Source organism: Tachypleus tridentatus, chromosome 4, assembly GCF_004210375.1.
Source record: "Tachypleus tridentatus isolate NWPU-2018 chromosome 4, ASM421037v1, whole genome shotgun sequence".
Classification (NCBI taxonomy): domain Eukaryota; kingdom Metazoa; phylum Arthropoda; class Merostomata; order Xiphosura; family Limulidae; genus Tachypleus; species Tachypleus tridentatus.
The window spans coordinates 34,444,805-34,464,709 of NC_134828.1; the positions used below are offsets into that span (position 1 = coordinate 34,444,805).

Here is a 19,905-nt window from a genome sequence, read left to right on the forward strand (position 1 = left end):
ATCACACCCATATGTGCTTGTTGAACATCTCATTCCAAAACCATGGGAATTTATATGAAGTTGGTCTTTGCTGCTATAACAGCCTCCACTCTTCTGAGAAGGCTTTTCACTAGATTTTGGAACATGGCTGCAGAGATTCGCTCCTATTTAGCCACAAGAGCATTAGTGAGGTCGGATGAGAAGGCCTGGTTCACAGTTGGCTTTCCAATTCATCCCAAAGCCAAAGGTGTTCAATGGGGTTGAGGTCAGGGCTCTGTGCAGGCCAGTCGATTTCTTCCACACCAACCTCAGCAAACCACATCTTTATGGACCTCAATTTGTGCACAGTGGCATTGTCATGCTAAAACAAAAAAGGGCCTTCCCCAAACTGTTGTCACAAAGTTGGAAGCACACAATTCTCTAGAATGTCAGTATATGCTGTAGCATTAAGAATTCCCTTCATTGGAACTAAAGAGCCTGGTCCAGACCAAGACAAACAGACCATTATTCCTCCTCCACAAAACTTTACAGATGGCACTATGCATTCAAGCAGGTAGTATTCTCCTGACATCCACCAAACACAGATTCATCCATCAGACTGTTAGACAGTGAAGCATGATTCATCACTCCGGAGAACGTTTCCACTGCTCTAGAGTCAAATAATGGTGTGCTTTACACCAATTCATCCAACACTTAGCATTGCACATGGTGATCTCAGGCTTGAGTGCAGCTGCTCAGCCATTACATGAAATTCCTGACAAGTTGTTCTTGTGCAGACATTGCTTCCAGAGGCAGTTTGGAACTCAGTAGCAAGTTTTGCAACTGTGGACAGACAATTTGTACATGCTTCGGGCTTCAGCACTTGGCAGTCCCATTCTGTAAGCTTGTGTGGCCTACTGCTTTGTGGCTGAGCTGTTATTGTGAAGTGGAAACAACTAGGAGCAACAACGTCATTGAGCTCTTCAGTATGACCCATTCTACTGCCAATGTTTTTCTGTAGAAATTGCATGGCTGTATTCTTGATTTTATGCATCTATTAGCAATGGGTGTGGCTGAAACAATTGAACCAACTAGTTAGAAGTATTTTTGGCCATGTAGAGTTATTAAAATGCAAAAATTCTAAAACTATTATGTGCAAATGTTAAAACAGTAAATCAAATATAGGATATAGCCAAATAATATATCAATAAAAAAAATCTTTCTCTTATGAGGTGCAGTTATCCTTTAATAAACATGATGCTCAAATGCTTTGATGTTCAATTCATCAGTTGTCAAAAAATAATACAATTCCAACAACAAAACAGAGATAAACTTCATTACAAAAGTTTATCAGACTAAAACATACTGTTTGACATTCATTTTAGGATAATGCAGCTAACTAAACTTCTATGTTATTACAAAAGCTAATAAACAATAAAATATGTGAGCCTAAAACTCAGTGTATCATTACCATGAATCAGTAATCAGAAAATTGTATGAAAATAGCATTTGAATTACATCCTTGGCCTACCATAAATCAATGTCCCATAAGCTTTTACATACTGAATTTTAAATGCTTTCTAAATAGGACACATGTGAGTGTCCAACAAATAAATCCAAAAGTATTCTTTTCGTAACCCTTTGAATTGAAACCCATCACTGAATTATTATAAAGGATATGATAATTATCTACAATGAAATTGACATTTTATTATATTTATTAAGCCTAAACACAGTTTACATTTGAGATGATCAAATCTGCACTTTGAGACACTGAAATTAAAGAAAGGAAAACATTCAAGTTAATTAGTAAATCTTTTTAATTTCATAAAAATTGTGGGGATTTTTTTTAATGGAGAAATCTTCATGTGTGTGTGCCTAATTCAGCCCCCTTTACACATTTTTTAAACATTAGTAGTAGTTTTAAACATATATATACATCCAAAACTATTACTTATTCCAGATCTCTAATAAATAAAAATATTATCAGAAAAAGTTATGACAAACATAAAATTGTTCAGTTTTAGTTTTACTCAAAATTAAATAATTTTCCTTACTTTCAAGTTTACAAGTCTATAAACTATACCTTTGATGGTGTTGTAACTGTGTGATGATTAACTTTGCTTGGTAATGGAGAAACCATTTCATCTGGTGAAATCGGCAAAGAAGCTACAGAAGCAATTGTCTCATCTATAGACCCTCGGCAACTGTTCTGAGTTTTCATTTTTGATGTCACCATTTGTTCTTGGATTGTTGCTGAAAGTGTTGTGGGAATGTTTGTACTACCTAGAATGGTAGGAGGTGCCACTGTTGATTTTGGGGGTTTCTGTGCCTTTGAATGATCATGAAAGTGGACGGAAGGCTGAGAGTTTGGCACACTGGTGATAGGTACAGTAACCATAGATGTTCGAGTCTGATTGGTTGTCAAAGGTAATACACTTGTACCTGTTGTGTTAGTTGTAGATGTAGGAACTGAAAAATACCACATATTACATTAGTATTTTCATAGTTTTAAATAAGTGTGCATTTCACCTTTGTTCAGTTTCACATAAAGCTATACAAGGGTTCTCTTAAGCCAGCTGTCTCTGGTTTTGAAAATGATAAACTAAAGAAAAGACAAATAGTCAACACCACCCACTGCCAACTCCTGGGCTACTCTTGTCAGACTGATTAACTCTTAAGTGAATGAATATGGGTCAAAGTGCATGTCAAGACTTTTTAGAGATTACATTTAAAAGTTAAGTGAACAACTTTACTATCGATGTACACAAATAAAACTGGCAAATAAACTGAGTTTATAATTCAAATTTTAATATTACACATGCTTTAATTTCTCAATTTAAAAAGGAAATAGTTAAATAAATTTTCATTCTTCCCTTATATGGGTTTTATAAACTACTCCCAAATGTTCATACTATTGAAATCACTTATTTACTCAATGATGGAACATGTTTATAACCTAAAGAAAGACTATTTTGTGAACTACATGATTATGATATCTCTATTTTAATTTACTTTAGTATAAGATGTCATTTCTCCAAGCACATTTTACTGAACACAGACTGAAGTTGTTGCTAAGTTAACCCTTTCTGTACAGGTCAAAGTCAGAGCACAGTCATGTTTAACTAATATTTTATAAATGTGTATCCATAAATTTGAAATCAAACTGTAGTTTGTAACTCAAATTTTAGTAATACACATTATTTTATTTCTTCGTTCAAAATTAAATAACAAAAAAACTAAATATGGATATTTATGTATCAAATAAACATTGTTCTTTTGCACTTGTTCTTACATACATAATCATGCTCTAATTAGTACTACAAGGGTTAAACTTTTTTTTATCTTATACTCAAAACTTATGGATAAATTTCAATTCAATGTGTATTCAATATAATTCACATTACCTCACAAATAAATGTAAATGAAGAAGCTCTTACAACAGATTTCTAATAAATACAAAACTATACGTAGACTAAACATTTTATCCTCAATGTTACCAAATCTTTTCATAGAAATAAAAAAATTATTATACCTTTTCCTCTTGGGCCACGATTTCCTTTTTTCACCTTTCCTCTAACACCAAAACCCTTACTGGCAGGTAAAGAAATTTCAGTTTCCTATTCACAAAATTAATTCAAAAGAAAGTTTTACCACAAATATAATAATAAAAAATAAAATCCTATTATTATATAAAGATATTACACCCTTTGTTACTTTATGCTGTATGTATATAAAACTGAAACATTCTAAGTTATATAACACCTATGTGAGATAGTAAATAATAAACTCCTGGTTTTGTTTTAAGGGCTGCACTAACCAGGCAAATCTATTATTTTATGATTTCCATATAAATCGTTTGCTTAACATAAATCTTATGGACTTAAAAACATGCATATAAATACAATCTAATCAAAGTGACTATGACCACATTCTACTTCTTAAACTGATTTGCATTTTTGATCATCTGAAATATACAGAAAAACAAGATGCTTGAAATATTTCACAATGTGGAAAACTTGTAAAGGTAGTTAACATTCAATTCTTAAAACAATATTTAATTTTATGTAGGAAGTCATGCCTTTATTTGCAAATGCTGTTTTCATTTGTTCAGTTTCAAAGTAGCTTTTTGGTCCAGTTATACATATATAACAGTAGTAACATTGATTCATACCAACAATGTCATCATCAAAAACATTTATTATCTAACCCTTCCCAAACAGTGCACACCTTACATGTTTTCAGTACAAACTTCTTCCCACATCAAATATCAAAAATGAAAGTAAAGTAAAAAATATAACTCTGATTCTCGTTCAGTATTTTTTTTACTCAAGTGTATTTCAGAATTAGATAATATTTGACAAAGAAAAATAAAAACATGTTTAACTCTCCTTTCTGTACAGATCTGACAATTTCTCACTTAACAAAGTACATGTAAACATTTTTTTCTCATTATTTCAAAGTATAAATTTATTTTTCAAAGAAACTTTCTTTTTTGAGAATATAAATGTCCTGTACCTTCTTTTTTCAATCATTTTCCCTCTATGTCAGTGGTTTGATTACTACAGCCCTGCAGTGCCATCCTCTTATTAATCTCACATCATAGGTCTGAACAATTATTAATGATGATTACCTTTGAAAATATTGATTCAATAATTTAAAACAACTGGAAATAAATCAGTGACACCTGGTAGAGCAAGGGTTACATTCCAACAATTACAGGGTTAAGTTCTCACTGATGCAGAATTCCTAACATGATACAAGTGTTGCTATAACTCATTTGTAATTTAAAGTTTATGCCATTTTTATATAAACTTACACTTACCTCTTGGGGCATTTCTGCTAACTTTGTGAGAAAAAGCTTTTCCAATGCTTCAGCCATAAGTACAACATCCTGCAAAAAAACACCAAATACAATTTCTTTAATTGCATGCCAACTGGAAGAAATAGTTGGTTAGTTGATTTAGTGTTTTATGGTACAAAGCAGCTCGGCTATCTGCACCAAACGTCCAGTAAAAAAGGTGAAAGTAAATTCAGTAAAATTCATAAAAGGAAATTAAGGTAAAACAAAACAAAGTTAAAAAATAAATAAATAGCATAAAACCAATGTTTACATCTGATCTACAATGTCAAGAGAAAAACTACAGTAATTCAAGTTGTAAAGAACATTCTGTAGCATGACTGTAATAATCATAACTCGCCAGGAAGACTAATAGGTAAGTACTAAAGCCACAGTCAGTCACCTGAAGTTGGCATTTCCAGTCCCGGTTTTGAATTACTTAATGTTATGGTCAGTTTCTAATTTCAAATTGAACTAGATGCACTGTGATTTTTAAAAGGGCGCAACATTAAAAAGGTGTAAAGTACACATTAAAAAACTTAAATGGCATTAAAAAGATTAATGGCCTTTAAAAACTAAAAAACATTACCAAGGTGGACAGTGTCACCATCACCAATAATAGTCTAACGTTATGGACAAACCTTGGGACAGAACATGCTTAAAATGGTGCCATCATTGGGAATCATAACGATGACAAGAAAGTAAAATGTGGCTTATTGTGATCTGAGTGTTACACAAACTACACACTGGTGCATCAGTTCCAAATGAAAGAAAACAATGAGTTAAAAAGCTGTGACCAATGTGTAGTCTAGTTAAAACAACATCCTCTTTCCAATCCTTATGGGAGCAAGACAGCCATAAGGTGGTGGACAACAATTTTCGATCCTTGGGACAGGTAATGTTATGAAATGTTTTCAAACGCAGCACCTCTTTTTCTTCCAACCATTTAGGGCAAGAACGAAAGTAGAACAGGTGAGAGCCATTGCAATTGATGCAATGAGGGTCCATTTCACACTCATAGGCATCATCGTCCTTGCCACTGCAACAAGTGCACGTCAAGGAACCATGACACAACGTCTTTGAGTGACTGAACCGTTGACGACACTGGAAACACTGGAGAAAGTTTGGAATGTATGGCCGTACTCTGCAATTAAGATAACCTGCCTTGATGGTGGCAGGCAAACATGGTGACGTAAATGTCAGAATGAGGACACTGGTCGGCACCATAATTCCATCTTTGCGAGTGGAGATACGCCTCACTGCAGAAACTCCTTGGGTGGAGAAACAAGCGAGAATCTCCAAGTCTGGGATGTTCTTCAAATCCCTCTCAACAATAACTCCTCATGATGAATTCAAAGTAGCATGAGGTGTAACCTCTATAGGTATATCCCCAATAGCCTTTGAATGCAACAGGAGTTCACTCTGTTGAGATGTGGATGTTTCCACCAATATGTCACCAGATCGAAGCTTTTTTGCTGACTTTGGAGGGCCAGCAAGTCCCTCTAGTCCATTCTGAATGAAAAAGGAAGACATTTGCCCTAAAGGTTTGTCTGAAAGTGAGTGCAATATAAGAAAATGAGGTACAACAGGTGGTATGGATGGTAAGGATTGCTGCTAAGAATCTTCAAGACGTGGTTGTTTACCTCTAGACTGTTTTCTCACTATTTTATTAAAATTTTTAATTGGAGTATCCATAATAAAGAAAGGGAAATTTCTGTGCCCACTGACCCAACCCACCATGAAGCCCTACAAGGGGATGCACTACAATGTCAAACAAGGACACTGCAGTAATGCCAGGGTTTTGTAAGCATTATACTCAAACACCAGCATCAGATATAGTGTCCACAACACCTGTTGAGAACATCCAACACTGGTACTTGGTTGACCCTAACCCGAGTGGACCAGCCAATTGACCCAAGGGGGGCCACCCCAAGGCCACTCGTCTACAGGAATTCAAGGCCAAAGTGGTGTGTTAGGGTTGGAACCCTCAACCACCAGGATCATCTTCTCCCCTTCATGGGTTGCCACGCACGATAAATGTGTGGGTGGGTATTTAAATCTCAGAGGAGGTAAACTGAAAGAACAGAACCTTGCCTGGTACCACCTATTACAAGCCCTCAGAACTAATCAAAGCTACTGATCAATTTCCTTAACATATCGACAAAAAATTTCATCCCATCCAACAAAAACACAAAAGACATTCAAAAAATAAAAGCATAAAGAATTTGTACTTCTTATAACCATATAATCATTACAAGAAATGGGTTAAATTATAAATAATACTGAATTATTCTAGGTTACTTAATTCTTAACATAATGTAAAAATAACTAAAACAAGAGTAAAAGAGAAAAGGTAAACCATCTTGCTTTTTAGAATCAGAGAAATATTTGTAATAAATATCAAAATACTACAGGGCAATAGAGAGAATGCAAAAACTGTAGAGCAGGCAAACAATTCAACAATAACATATGTACTGTAATTGTATTAAATTAACAATAGCAGTTGAAACAACAACAAATTTTAATATAGTTTTTAACTGAATTTATATGTGCCTAACTAACTGAATGCAAATAAATTTAAAAGAGACAAATTCCATGAACAACTCAAATGAGTTAGGAATTAATCACAGCAGCTATTTAAAGTCATATCGAAGTTCGTAAAAATACATGTTGGTAAACAGAAATCTTACATTATAGATATGCTGAAACCAGGATAAACTAGCACTGGTTATAGCTTGATATAGACTGAGCTGAATTATAATATATCATAATAATTAAAATTACATACACATGTACAAATTTTAAAAAAATATTAAAATATATCTAGAGTAATCAAGCCATCTCTCAAAAATCTTTGGGCTCACTGTGACATTAGTTTAGTACATGTAAAAAATTTGCACTACTGTTACAATATAGGAAGTAATTCATTAATGACCTAGTGTCACAGTAAGCCTAATACAAACTCAAAAGCATATACTAGTAAATATGTAATAACACACACTATCTGAGATTTACTTTCATAATACACACATTTAAATGTCACAAACAGTTGTTTGATACAACAATTACTAGACATAATAAAAGCTTCATTAAGACCTTACCAAATGCAAGATTAACAAAACCACTATCAGCAGTAATAATAGATAAAATATAAAAAACACCTGTGTTTGGCAAGTATGCCTTTCAGATCCTTTAATTTACAAGAAAAAATATTTGGAAAGAAAGACAAGAAGTACTGAATAATTAAAACTAAATAACATATTTAAAAAATTAAAAGTTTTATAAATCCCATTCTATAATTGAATATAAGAATATTTTTAAACAGTACTGGCAAGCTGACATTAAAAAACATAATACATTTAGTTAGCAGAAATAATATTTTGGTTGCAAGTAGTTATTTCTTATTTCATGTTATTCATTTAGATGAAAAATACTCCAATCTAAGAACTCTTACCTCACCAGGCTTATTGTACACATAGCAATTTGTAAACATTGTTTTGAAATCATCTACACATTCACTTGCAGAGTTATACCAACAACTTTCAAGCCTTTTCTTGATTGTTCCTAGATCCATAGGATTGTGTATAATATTGTGATAGTCCTACAACACAAGAAACAAAATAAACAAGAAGTATTTAAGACAGATTCTTTCCCAACAAAATGTGTTTGTTTGTCTTTTAAAATCCAGATTAATTCTATCAGTAAAGTTATTCTCTAAAGTAGTGGGTTTTGGAACCAGACATGATAAAACAAGCATATTTTAATTCAATATTATAAAAATATTAATAAACTTTGCTGAAATACATTAGAACATTTTCTGCTCTCTTCACACAACTAAGCATGGATTACATAAAATTGTCAGGCTACTGAGATGTGTCATGATACAGGAAAGTTTATAAACCCCTTCTCTGAAGAATTATTTTCTAATCTTTCAGCACAGCAGCCTAATCTATACACACTGAAATGAGAATAATTTTCTTTATTTTAGCATAATCAAGTGAAATAAACTGTAACAGAGAATTGAAAAGGAAAAATAGTTATTAAAATAACTATTAGCTATAAACATGAGATCAGTAAAAGTTAGTGTATATAAACTAAGTTCCTGCCAATAACAAACAAAAAAATATGCCAAAATGTATAATTCCTCTTTCTCTCAAAAAATATAAATGAATTCACAAGAAATCCAATAGTTAAACATTTTTGCTACACACAGAAAAGACATTATGTTGCTACAGAATGGTCTGTAACGTGAAAATATATCTTTATTCTTGTGTATACATTTATCTGTTATATTAGATTATAAAAATGTGGTCATCACTTTATAAATACCATTTAAATAGAGGGTATTTTAAACTTCAATGAAAAAAAATAAATTTACATTTATGAAACAAGTTACCTGTATCAGTTCGATATGAGTTCATGAAACTAATTTTTATATATCAACTAAACAATATTAACAAATAATAGCTGAAACCAAAGTAATTATGGTAACTTCATACAATGTTCATTCAGTGAATATTAAGTTAAAAACTGAGAAATTAACACATAATTAATAATCTCATAGGGTAGACATAAGTCTTTCTTGGTTATACTGTCAAAAACTGACAGATCATTATTACACACTTACAGGTAGCTTGAGTCTGATTGTATCAACAGGTTCACGAAATGGCCAAGCAAACTGGTGTTTCCACACTGCCTTCATTACAACTTTCAAAAGAAATTGCAACTGATTGGTGTTTCGGTGAGGCTTATCTGGAGATGGTACAAAAGGAGGTTGCACAATTCCATTTACGGGCCTTTGAATGGCATCTGAGTCTTTGACTGCTGCATTGTCATTCACGTCATTCTGATATGAGAGAGCAGGAAAGGCAACCTAAATTGATACAGAATTTGAAAAGGGAAAATACACAAAACTTAAGTACTGAAGTAAGCTGTCAGTTTCTGTCCAGTAAATGTCTGTAGTACATCTATAAAAAATAAAAGGAGCAATGCCACCATGTGGTACAATTCACTTCCTTGTGACATTACAATTTTGCTCAATTTTTTTCATACGCTTTAGAGAGTAAAATTTGTTACTCCCACACCATCAGTTTTTCTTGCTTCAGTAGTTACTCATGTAGATTTAATAATTTTATGTACATGACTGGAAACTAGCTTCTTTGGGAACTGGCAATGTTTGCCAGTTAATTTAAGTTTCTCATATCTGACTCCTACTGATAAAAGAAAGAGCAAACAGTACTTATGCTGTATGTTCTGAATTAGTCAGCAAATGCAAATATCAAGGAGGAATTATATTTTTGACTTCACATTGTTTGATCCTTACCCTGCTATCAAACTTGAGATTGTCTGTAATAATTATATATCCTACCATTTGGATGCATTGTTTCTACTTGATATATTAAACTTTGGGAACTGAAAAATGCATAAGAATAATGTCCAACAAGCTAGAGCAAATGTTTAACAATAGTGATGACTTTCATATGAATGTTGTTTTCATAACCAGTTTTAAAAAAATAATGTATACCATCGTTTACTACATCAGAATATTTGTAACTATGCCTGGACGCATCAGCTGATGAAAAGAAAAAAAAATGGCTAAACATTAGGACCTACTGGATCTTTCCCTACACAGCCACTGCTACTTTTAAGCCCTACATTTCTTTGAATATATATCATACAAACGGTGCAACTGTACAATCAATGTTTCTAATATAAGGTTACTCACTGAACTTTTTCTAAGACCTTCATGTGTTTGTTAAATTTAAAAATACTACAAAATACACAACTCCACCAGAAGCCCCCAGCATTGAAATGAAGTTCAGTGAATGTAAATTCATACTACATGGATTAGTAGGGGCAATTAGTATATGTGAAAGATGCCAAAATATTATGAACTGATTTCTTTTTAACCTGTTGACTACCAAGTGTTTCAGCTGTTACAATACAACTCTAATGCTTCTTCATTTTGTAACTTTTTTCGTGACACCATTTTGGATTGAAAGTGAAACAATTTGTAAGTAGGTCAAATGAATCTATGGTGCTGACATCTAGTGCTGAAGTTAGGTATTATTGAGAACAAATTAACTCATCCTTGGCAATGTTTTACTGATCAGTTTGGACAAGTTATCTCATCTACGGCACCGAACAGGTTAAAGTTGTAGAAAATAAATACACAAATATGCTATACCACTTGGTAACAGTAACATGCAATTTAGAATCCAAGAGATCATACTACAATATTGGAAACATATTAATGCAACTGAAAATACAATGCTGATTGAAATACTGTCAGAGTATGACAAATATTTCCCTTTTCAAATTCCAAACTGTAAAGAAAACAAAAGGTATAAATCAAACTTTTAACCAGTTCACAAGATCACAACGAACACTGTAAGAGTTGTGAGTAGTATACTCATAACACGCCCAAGTATATTTGGCACCATTGTTGTAAAGCCTTCCAAAACCAGGATTTTCACAACTGAAAAGTTTTTTAGGTAATGAACACCATTTTTTGTTCAGTTTCAAATAACAACAGTACTCATACTGTATCATTATATTAACCAGTTGTAAAACTAAAACTTACATTCAGCTTACTCCTAAATCACTGCATCACAATTTGTTTAGTTTAATTCAATGATTGAGAGGTGAATTAGGATCCAAACTCAATGCAAATTCAGTTTTACAGCACAAGAATACAGTGATGCAATATTAAGGATAACAACTTATTTTATTTGAGCTAAACAAAATCCATCCCTTTTCCTCCACTAAACTGTTTTTGCATAGGTTTCAGGTATTTTTATATTAAATCAGCACAATAAAAATGTTATGATCATTAGTGTTTAACTAGCTCTTTAAAGGAAAGCAACTCATTCAGGATACTACTACTATCATACACATTATTACAAGGGTTAAATGGGACTGGAAAGTGTGTTAGCTTTAAGGATGACAAAGTGCAAAAAAGAACCAGAAGTAGCAGTGACACCTGTTGATATCCTTATATGAAGAATAGCTATGCAAGATAAAATGTTGGAATGAGAGTAACCTAAAAGGGAGAAGGGTATTTTTAATTTTTATTAATTGATGTTTTTTCTCATTCATATTTAATGTGATATTTATTTATAGCCAATGAAAAGTAGTAAGATGCCTCAACTAAGTAGACACATATTGAATACATTGTTTCATGTCACTAACACTGAAATTAGTACATGTATCATAAAAATTGTGTGAAATAAAGTAAATATTTGCTAACAATGGTCACTAACTGCTCACTTGCTTACCTTTTGGAGTTGCTTCCCTAAGATGCATTTTATAAGTAATGTGATGTCACTGAGAACTTAACATTTTGGGAAAGGACATGTAAGCAGCCTACTTCAATACATAATATTCATAAGCTTTTCAGTCAACAGTATTCATATTTCACTTGAATAACAAGCAGAGTCTCCAAAATGAATACCAAGTTTGGTTTTGTTTTTGGGTAATATTGTATACTTTTGTCCCTTCTCTACTCTCACTGTAGAGAAATTGTTCTTCCTTCTAGAATGACTACACACTAACAGACAATTACACTTATTTAACAGTATAAGCTACTAGACTTTTACACTTATTTTTATTTAATTTTATGACTTTACAGATGTACTTTATTGGTGCAAATGAATGATCAGATTGCAATAATGCAACACTATGTGGTATGGTTATCTCGATGCAAGACATCCAAAGGCCCAAAAACTTTCTTCATTGAGGTTTGTTACCTTTAGGCATTTTGCGCACAAGAGCATACTTTAATAAGCTTATATTTTTCTCACTATGTTGGTCATCTAAAAATAATTAATGTAGCTTTCATATATGAATTTTAAAACAAAAAAAATACAACCCTCACTATACAATTTCTATGGTTTTCTAAGTAATCTTTAAATAGGTTTAAAAAAGTTATATTTCTTTGCAGAACAATAATTTACTCAACACAAGTAGAGCTTTTATTGAGTACTACTGGCTCTTACAGCTAAAAAACAAAAAAAAACAAAACAAAACTGGAGGAGCAATCAGTAGAGCACATACCTCCACCATTCAAGTGTTGATCATACTTGACCCTCGAAAACCATGAACATTTGCCTGTATGTTTGTCATTAATAATGCACATGAACCATTTTTGGCAAGATAATGATGAATAATAATCTAGATGTGTCCACCAAGTTTAATCAAAATCCAACCATTTTTGACTGAGTTAAGGAACATAAATAGTATAAAAAACCATCCTCATTTGTTCTTAAGTTTGTATGACCCTGCTATGACCTTGACCTTCAATGTTAATTATTTTTAAGTTAGGTCATAGTCCAAATGTATACCAGCTTTTGTCCAAATCCATTCAGCCATATTCATGAAATCCTGTTGACAAACACACACACATAAGCAGGGATGACAACTTCCACCATCAAAGAGTAATGCAGAATTTATTCTTTCTCTTGATTATAAACACTGACAGAAATACTTGCCCAGAAGGCAAGTATAACTACTAGTTCCTCAGAAGACTATTGAACCTGTGGCCTTTTCTGGAATTGACTGACAATTCTACAACATTCTTGACATTCAATAATATTCATCTATGAGAAAAAGATTTTTATTGACATTTTAGTTCAAAAATGAGCTATCATCACAGCATTGCATCACACAATAGATTTCACTGAAGAATTTCTTTGTAGACACAGTTATCAATGAGAGTGCCTTGCTTTTCTGTTGCAACACTCTTTAGATTTTTGCTAAAGAAAAACAAATTATTTTTAAGTTTTTTTTATACTTCCAATTTGCTCATTTTTCATTATTTTATTGGTTATATTTGAAACATTATTTCTCTAGAAACTTCAATTGCTTTATTTATTGCTTAGCTATTAAAATACAGCCCAGTTATAAAACATTATCAAGTTATAATTGGTGATGATCAGTGCAGTAGTTTCTGATATACAAGTTTTGGATGTACACATATCAATCACAAGCTCCATTATAATGAAATATCCAATAATACCTTAAAAATTACAGTCATTTCTTAGAAAACAAAAGCTATGGAAGGGTCTTATCAATGTGGATTGAAGAAATATAGTAATATCACAGCATATTAAAATGAGGTTGACATTTTATAATGAGCTTGTCAAAATTTGTTTCTAATTAGTTGAACAACCAGAATCCTTGTAAGACAAGGAAAAAACATGCAATTTTGAGTTGTTTGTTTTTTAATTTCATGCAAAGCTACTTAATAACTACCTGTACTAGTTGTCCCTAAATGTGGAGTGATAAACAAAAGGAAAGGTGACTAGTCAATACCATCCACAACCAACTATTGGCCTATTCTTTAGCTGACCTTCACATTATAATGTCTGACCAGCTAAGAGGATCAAGCACATTTGAAGACACGATTCAAACTTGCAACCCTTAGATTGTAAGTCAATTGCCCTAACCATTTGGCCAGAATTTAAGTACTTCCTTTTAAAATTATGAAATTAAAACATCTACAAACTATATTTTGATGTTATGCCAACTAAGAAACAGTAGTAACAACTCATATTAACTACATTTTGAATATAACTTTGTAAAAAGGTTATGACATACTACTTTTGACCTAACGATATCAACAGGGCTAAGCAGCTTAAGAATTATGTGGGTGTTCATTCTATTCCACACAAAGACACACCAGTCAAGCCACTGGAGGCAGTAGCTACAGATTTATGTGCAACTGGACTGCTCTAACAGATACTGGAAAACCACTGTCTTTATATACTTGGTTGACTGTAAAAAGCATACAATGAAATTTGATGCCCTTTAGATACGACAGCCTTAAAACAAAGCCTTTGACAAAGGAAACTACGCTAAATGGTTATTGTCAAAAGGCACAATCATCAGAAAGTTTGTTGTTTTGTTTTTGAATTTCACGCAAAGCTACTTGAGGGCTATCTGCACTAGCCGTCCCTAATTTAGCAGTGTAAGACTAGAGGGAAGGCAGCTAGTCATCACCACCCACCGCCAACTCTTGGGCTACTCTTTTACCAACAAATAGTGGGATTGACCGTCACATTATAATGCCCCCACGGCTGAAAAGGCGAGTATGTTTGGTGTGACGGGGATGCAAACCCACGACCCTCAGATTACGAGTTGCACGCCTTAACCCACCTGGCCATGCTGGGCCACCATCAGAAAGAGCTGAATGAATGTGGCAGCATGGACTGTAACAATCTTGTAAAACTACAAAATAATTTCAAATGTTTACATACTACATATATATATATATATATATTTATATACTGAGTTATCAATAAACTGTCCATAAAAAAGACTTGGCATGGCCTAGTTGTTAAGGCACTTGATTCATAAATTGATGATCACAGGTTCAAACCTCTATCACCAACCCTGATAACTCTTCAGTTGTGGAGGAGTTATAATGTTACAATCAATCCCACTATTTATTGGTAAAAGAGCATTCCAGGAACATCACTGCTGAATTAGAAATGGCTAGTGCAAATATCCATTATGTAGCTTTGCACAAAATTCAAAAGAAACCAAACCTGTCAATAAAACCATGTAATTTTGAGCATATTCTATTGTATTAAATTAGAATTTCACTTTAACATGTAGATATTTATATTATGAAAATGTCAATTAATATCTTAAAAATTAAAACTGCCTCTTTTAACTGAAAATTGTGATAATACCCCTTTAATTCATCTTGGAAGAAGGTCACTAACCAAAGTGAAAATGACAAGGATATCATGTATGCATAGACCAATAGGTTATAACAATATCTAACAAATAAAGGACAAAGAAGTGACAAAACAATCCAACCTGTAAGCATTAACAGATAATCTAGAACAAGAAACTGGAAGTTGGCTACAGAAAAGAACTGCAAAGACATTAATAACAATGTCACAGACAGTTGCTCAATATAATGAATATAAAATAAAAAAGAAATAACCTGCTACTTAGGAGATGCAATTTGTCCACAAACAGGTTCATATTATTATGAACATTAGCAAAGTCCAAAGATTAATGGAATATTTCATCAGATGCAAACATAGCATTTTGTATATGGTCAAGACAGAGAAGTCAAGAATCTTACATAAATTACATCACACAGATTGCAAGAATTCTAGTTAACACAGAAAACTCCATATGTCACAATAATGAAAACTTTAAAAATAAAATATTTAAAGAGCTGACCACTACTGGAGAGTCAAAATCTTCAATTGAGCAAAACAATAAAAAGATTCAGAAGTAACTCTCTATGTAGCAAAATATTCCTACAAAACAAAAGATAGAAAGATATTTGCACAGTGTCGTGTGCAGTTCTTTGAAGTATACCTGAGACGTTTAAAGATTATCATCCAGTCAACTCTTTAAAAAAAAAATACAAAAAGGTGTGTAAACTATTTTAAAATAATAAATGGTTGCCAAAAGGTTTAAAAAATAATAATTATTTACTGAGAAAACATTGAGAACACAGTTGATTAAAAAAAAAAAACAATTTCCTTCCTAGAGTTTACAAAAAATATCAAAACCTAAAAATTGACATAGTATGTCCTCTTCAATAGCACCTCATTCTTTCAAAGGCTAACTGCTTAAAGGAAGACTGCAAATGATCAATCACAAATTTATCTGTCACCATATTAAAATGGCAGCCATAAAAATCATCTGTTTAAAACCATCTTTAAATATCTAAATAACAACAGTGACAACTTCACGGTAATAGTTGACGAAAACTAATATAATTGGACTTATAAAGCCAACTAAGTCATTATGTGGGTGCTTATAAAGTGAATCAAATTTCAGTATTTGAATGAATTTTCATCTAAGAAAAAAATATTATTTCCAGACAAGTGTACAGAAAAAATAAGAAGACCTTACTGTTACACTTCTTTCACAGAGCTCCTTCCTTTCTTGTACCAAAAAGGATATTAGGACAAATATATTTGAACCAGATAATGCGCTATTTTGTTCACACCATAAGACTTGAAGGTAGGATGGAAGAGGACCTAATATGTAAAACTGAATTGGGTATACATTCACCCCATTTGAGGCCCTTCAAGACTCCAATTGTTCCTTTTCACTTATTTTCAATAGTTGGAAAAAGGGGAAAGAAGCATAACCAAACTGTTTCTACAAAACATACAGTTTGAATAACTAACAAAAAACACAGAAATCTAATATGTGTGATACTGTGATTAATTCCTAACAATTTATTGTAGATTATTCTGCTTACATTATAAAATTTGGCATCAACATTTTTCAAAATGTAATGGAAGTTACAGAATTAAAGTTTAGGTTTACGGTATGTTATAGTTGAGCTGCTTTTAGCATGACTGAAACGTTCAAAAATTACTTTTCCTAGTGTACAATATAAGCAGGTCAGAGATTTGACTCTTGATGCAGCACAATTAGCCTTTTTAAAGTCGATAAAATAATTTAAATTGATATGTTAACATAAACTTTCCCCATCACTGGAGATGGGTACTTTTGCTGGTTTTCAATATTAAAAAACCTTTTGAAACAGTTAAAAAAGCCATTTCTTTGAAAAACTGTTTGAAACCACAAGAAAAAAAGTTTTGCCTATACAGTTAAACAAGGTCTAAGTTACAACCCAAAATAATAATTTTTTTAGAAACTTGCAGCATAATAAATTCAAAAACACAATATCATGAACTTTTGCAGTAAGCAAGTTTCAATTTCAATAATTATGATTTGACACATTATCAAGTCATCATCAGGTTTTTGAATCTAATCTGAATCTCCTGATGACCCAAAAGTACCAGTCAAAGCATTGTAATTATTAAAATAAGAATCTGACTACTTTAAAAGTTTCTATTTGTGCATTTTTGAATTAATTATTCACTTCAGCAGTAGGTTCCTCACTAAGCATTAAACTTAAGAGATCAGCACTGAAATAAGAACAATAAGCAATACTACTTTAGAATGTATTCCTCTGAGCATGTAAATTCATACATGGATCTCAGCAGTCCAACAGTTTATAAGTTATATTACAAAATGTGACATGCGAAATAAATTAACTGGTTGATAAAGTACTAGTAGCTGCCTTTTCAATATAATATACAAAGTTTAACTCTTATTCAGGGGGACTGTTGAGGGAAGTAGTGTCAATTGATGATAGCCACCATTTAATGGTCAGTAAAGTGTTAGTAACATTACCATAACTTTTGGATTCATTCATCTTTTAGACTAATTTCAGTGAAAATACTTTAGTGGTATTATATATATCTAACCTGTGAGAGTCAAATGTTTTTAAACTGCACTGTCACAGCCAAGACAAAAACCTGTAACCTGAGTGTTTTCAAAAGATGGACCTTTTCCTATCAGGGTTAAACTGCCATGATTAAGGTATTTCTTACTCTACAAGTTATAAACTTCATCTCATTTAAAACTGGAAATTATTCTTTTCTGATATATTGCCCATTTTAAAAACAGATTTATGCCAATCATTCAGAAACCAGCAAATATTTAATATCTTGTCATCTTTTCTGACTTATTAACCAAATAAGCTTTAGTTTCTACAAATCATTTCTTACAATGTAAAATGTGGACATATACAAAGCAACTGTTCGACAAATGTGTTCATAATTCATGTAATGAAATGTAAGACTTCTGAATATATTTTATACTTATACTGGTGTAAATTAAACATGCTACAAGAATACAGAAAAACATTATTTTAACAGTCATTTTTTTCTGAATAACATTTATAATATTTCTAAATGTGATAAATTTACTGAAAACTCTGTTAGGAAATCAAATAGTATGAGCTTTTCTCCAAATTGTTTTTAATCTTAAGTGCACTCATGTATTTTCAAATAGAAACTTTAAGAAACAAAGAACATTAAAAATAACATCCTGAAGTCACAAAATGAACCAATTAAAATGTTAGCAAAGTTTATTTAGCAACTCCAGAATGTTTATTTTTAATGTTGTTTTCTTTAAAAGTTTTCTTTGAAAACACATCAGTGCACTTAAGATTAAAAAGAATTAGAAGTAAAGCTAATACTATTTAATTTCCTAATGGATTTTTTTATAAATTTATCACATTCAGAAATATTACAAATGTCATTCAGAAAAAGTGACTATTAAATTCAATTTTTTAATTTAACTGTATTCTAGTAGCATGTTTAATTTAGACCAATATAAGTGTAAAATATATTCAGATGTCTTACATTTCATTACAAATCATTATGTCAATTATGAGCTCATTTGTAAAACAGTTACTTTTTGCTTTAAAGTTAAAATAATTGAGTTGTGAAATTATAGTTTTTGCATTTATCACATATGAACATTTATGATGATCATTTTTTAAGTTACATAAAAATATCATATGTCACATACTGTGTAAGTTTCATGTAGAAAAAAATAAGTCTGTTAAAAATATTTCATTTTCAGCTGATATTATAGGTACAAAAAAACATTCTTAATATTTTGCCTCATGATTTAATGTATATAATCATTAATATATGATTCAAAACCTTTTTACATATAATTAATAACAAAAGTATCACTTGGTCTGAAAAAACAAAAAGTTTCAACTTACCATATTATTGTGCCCACCTTCACCTTGAGAGCCACCCATTCTGTGAACAAATACTAATATTTCAGTTCATACCAATTCTAAAAGAAAATATTTTATGTCCACGTCTGTAAGCAATATTACTTAATCATTCCACAAGCTTCTTGTCAGTCTACAAATTAAAAGAAAAAGCAGATAATGTAATTTCTATTGTTTATTATTTGTTTTTACAAAAATGATAAGCATCAAAAAGAACTGTTAAAAGATAAGAATGACGACTTAGACAAAACACTTAACAAGTTACATGAAGTTAACACCTGAAAGAACTGTTAAAAGATAAGAATGACGACTTAGACAAAACACTTAACAAGTTACATGAAGTTAACAACTGAAGTTTCAAGCAAATTTCCTAAATTAAAGATAATCAAGATATTCTGCTATTTAAATGTATATAGAAAGAATGGATTATTTTTGGACTGACTTTTTTAACAACTGTACTTTAACACACAGTACATACATCATCTAATAAGAAGGTTGTTTTCACCCCATCTTTATTATTATG

General features: G+C 31.8%; 1 protein-coding gene across 14 annotated transcripts in view; it reads right to left on the reverse strand.

The window, feature by feature from the left end:
* LOC143248821 (bromodomain-containing protein 3-like) overlaps positions 1 to 19,905 on the reverse strand; it is a 113,125-nt gene that overhangs the window by 77,808 nt on the left and 15,412 nt on the right. For 5 of the 14 annotated variants that reach the window (XM_076497602.1, XM_076497600.1, XM_076497599.1 and 2 more), the window contains 6 exons: positions 19,368 to 19,515; positions 9,426 to 9,671; positions 8,253 to 8,399; positions 4,784 to 4,852; positions 3,494 to 3,578; positions 2,045 to 2,430 (listed from right to left, as the gene is read on the reverse strand). In XM_076497602.1, the coding sequence (XP_076353717.1) occupies positions 2,045 to 2,430; positions 3,494 to 3,578; positions 4,784 to 4,852; positions 8,253 to 8,399; positions 9,426 to 9,671; positions 19,368 to 19,406 (972 nt within the window). In that variant the 5' untranslated portion in view covers positions 19,407 to 19,515. The remainder of the gene's footprint in view (positions 1 to 2,044; positions 2,431 to 3,493; positions 3,579 to 4,783; positions 4,853 to 8,252; positions 8,400 to 9,425; positions 9,672 to 19,367; positions 19,516 to 19,905) is intronic. The other 9 variants (XM_076497598.1, XM_076497596.1, XM_076497604.1 and 6 more) reach the window with 3 other exon arrangements.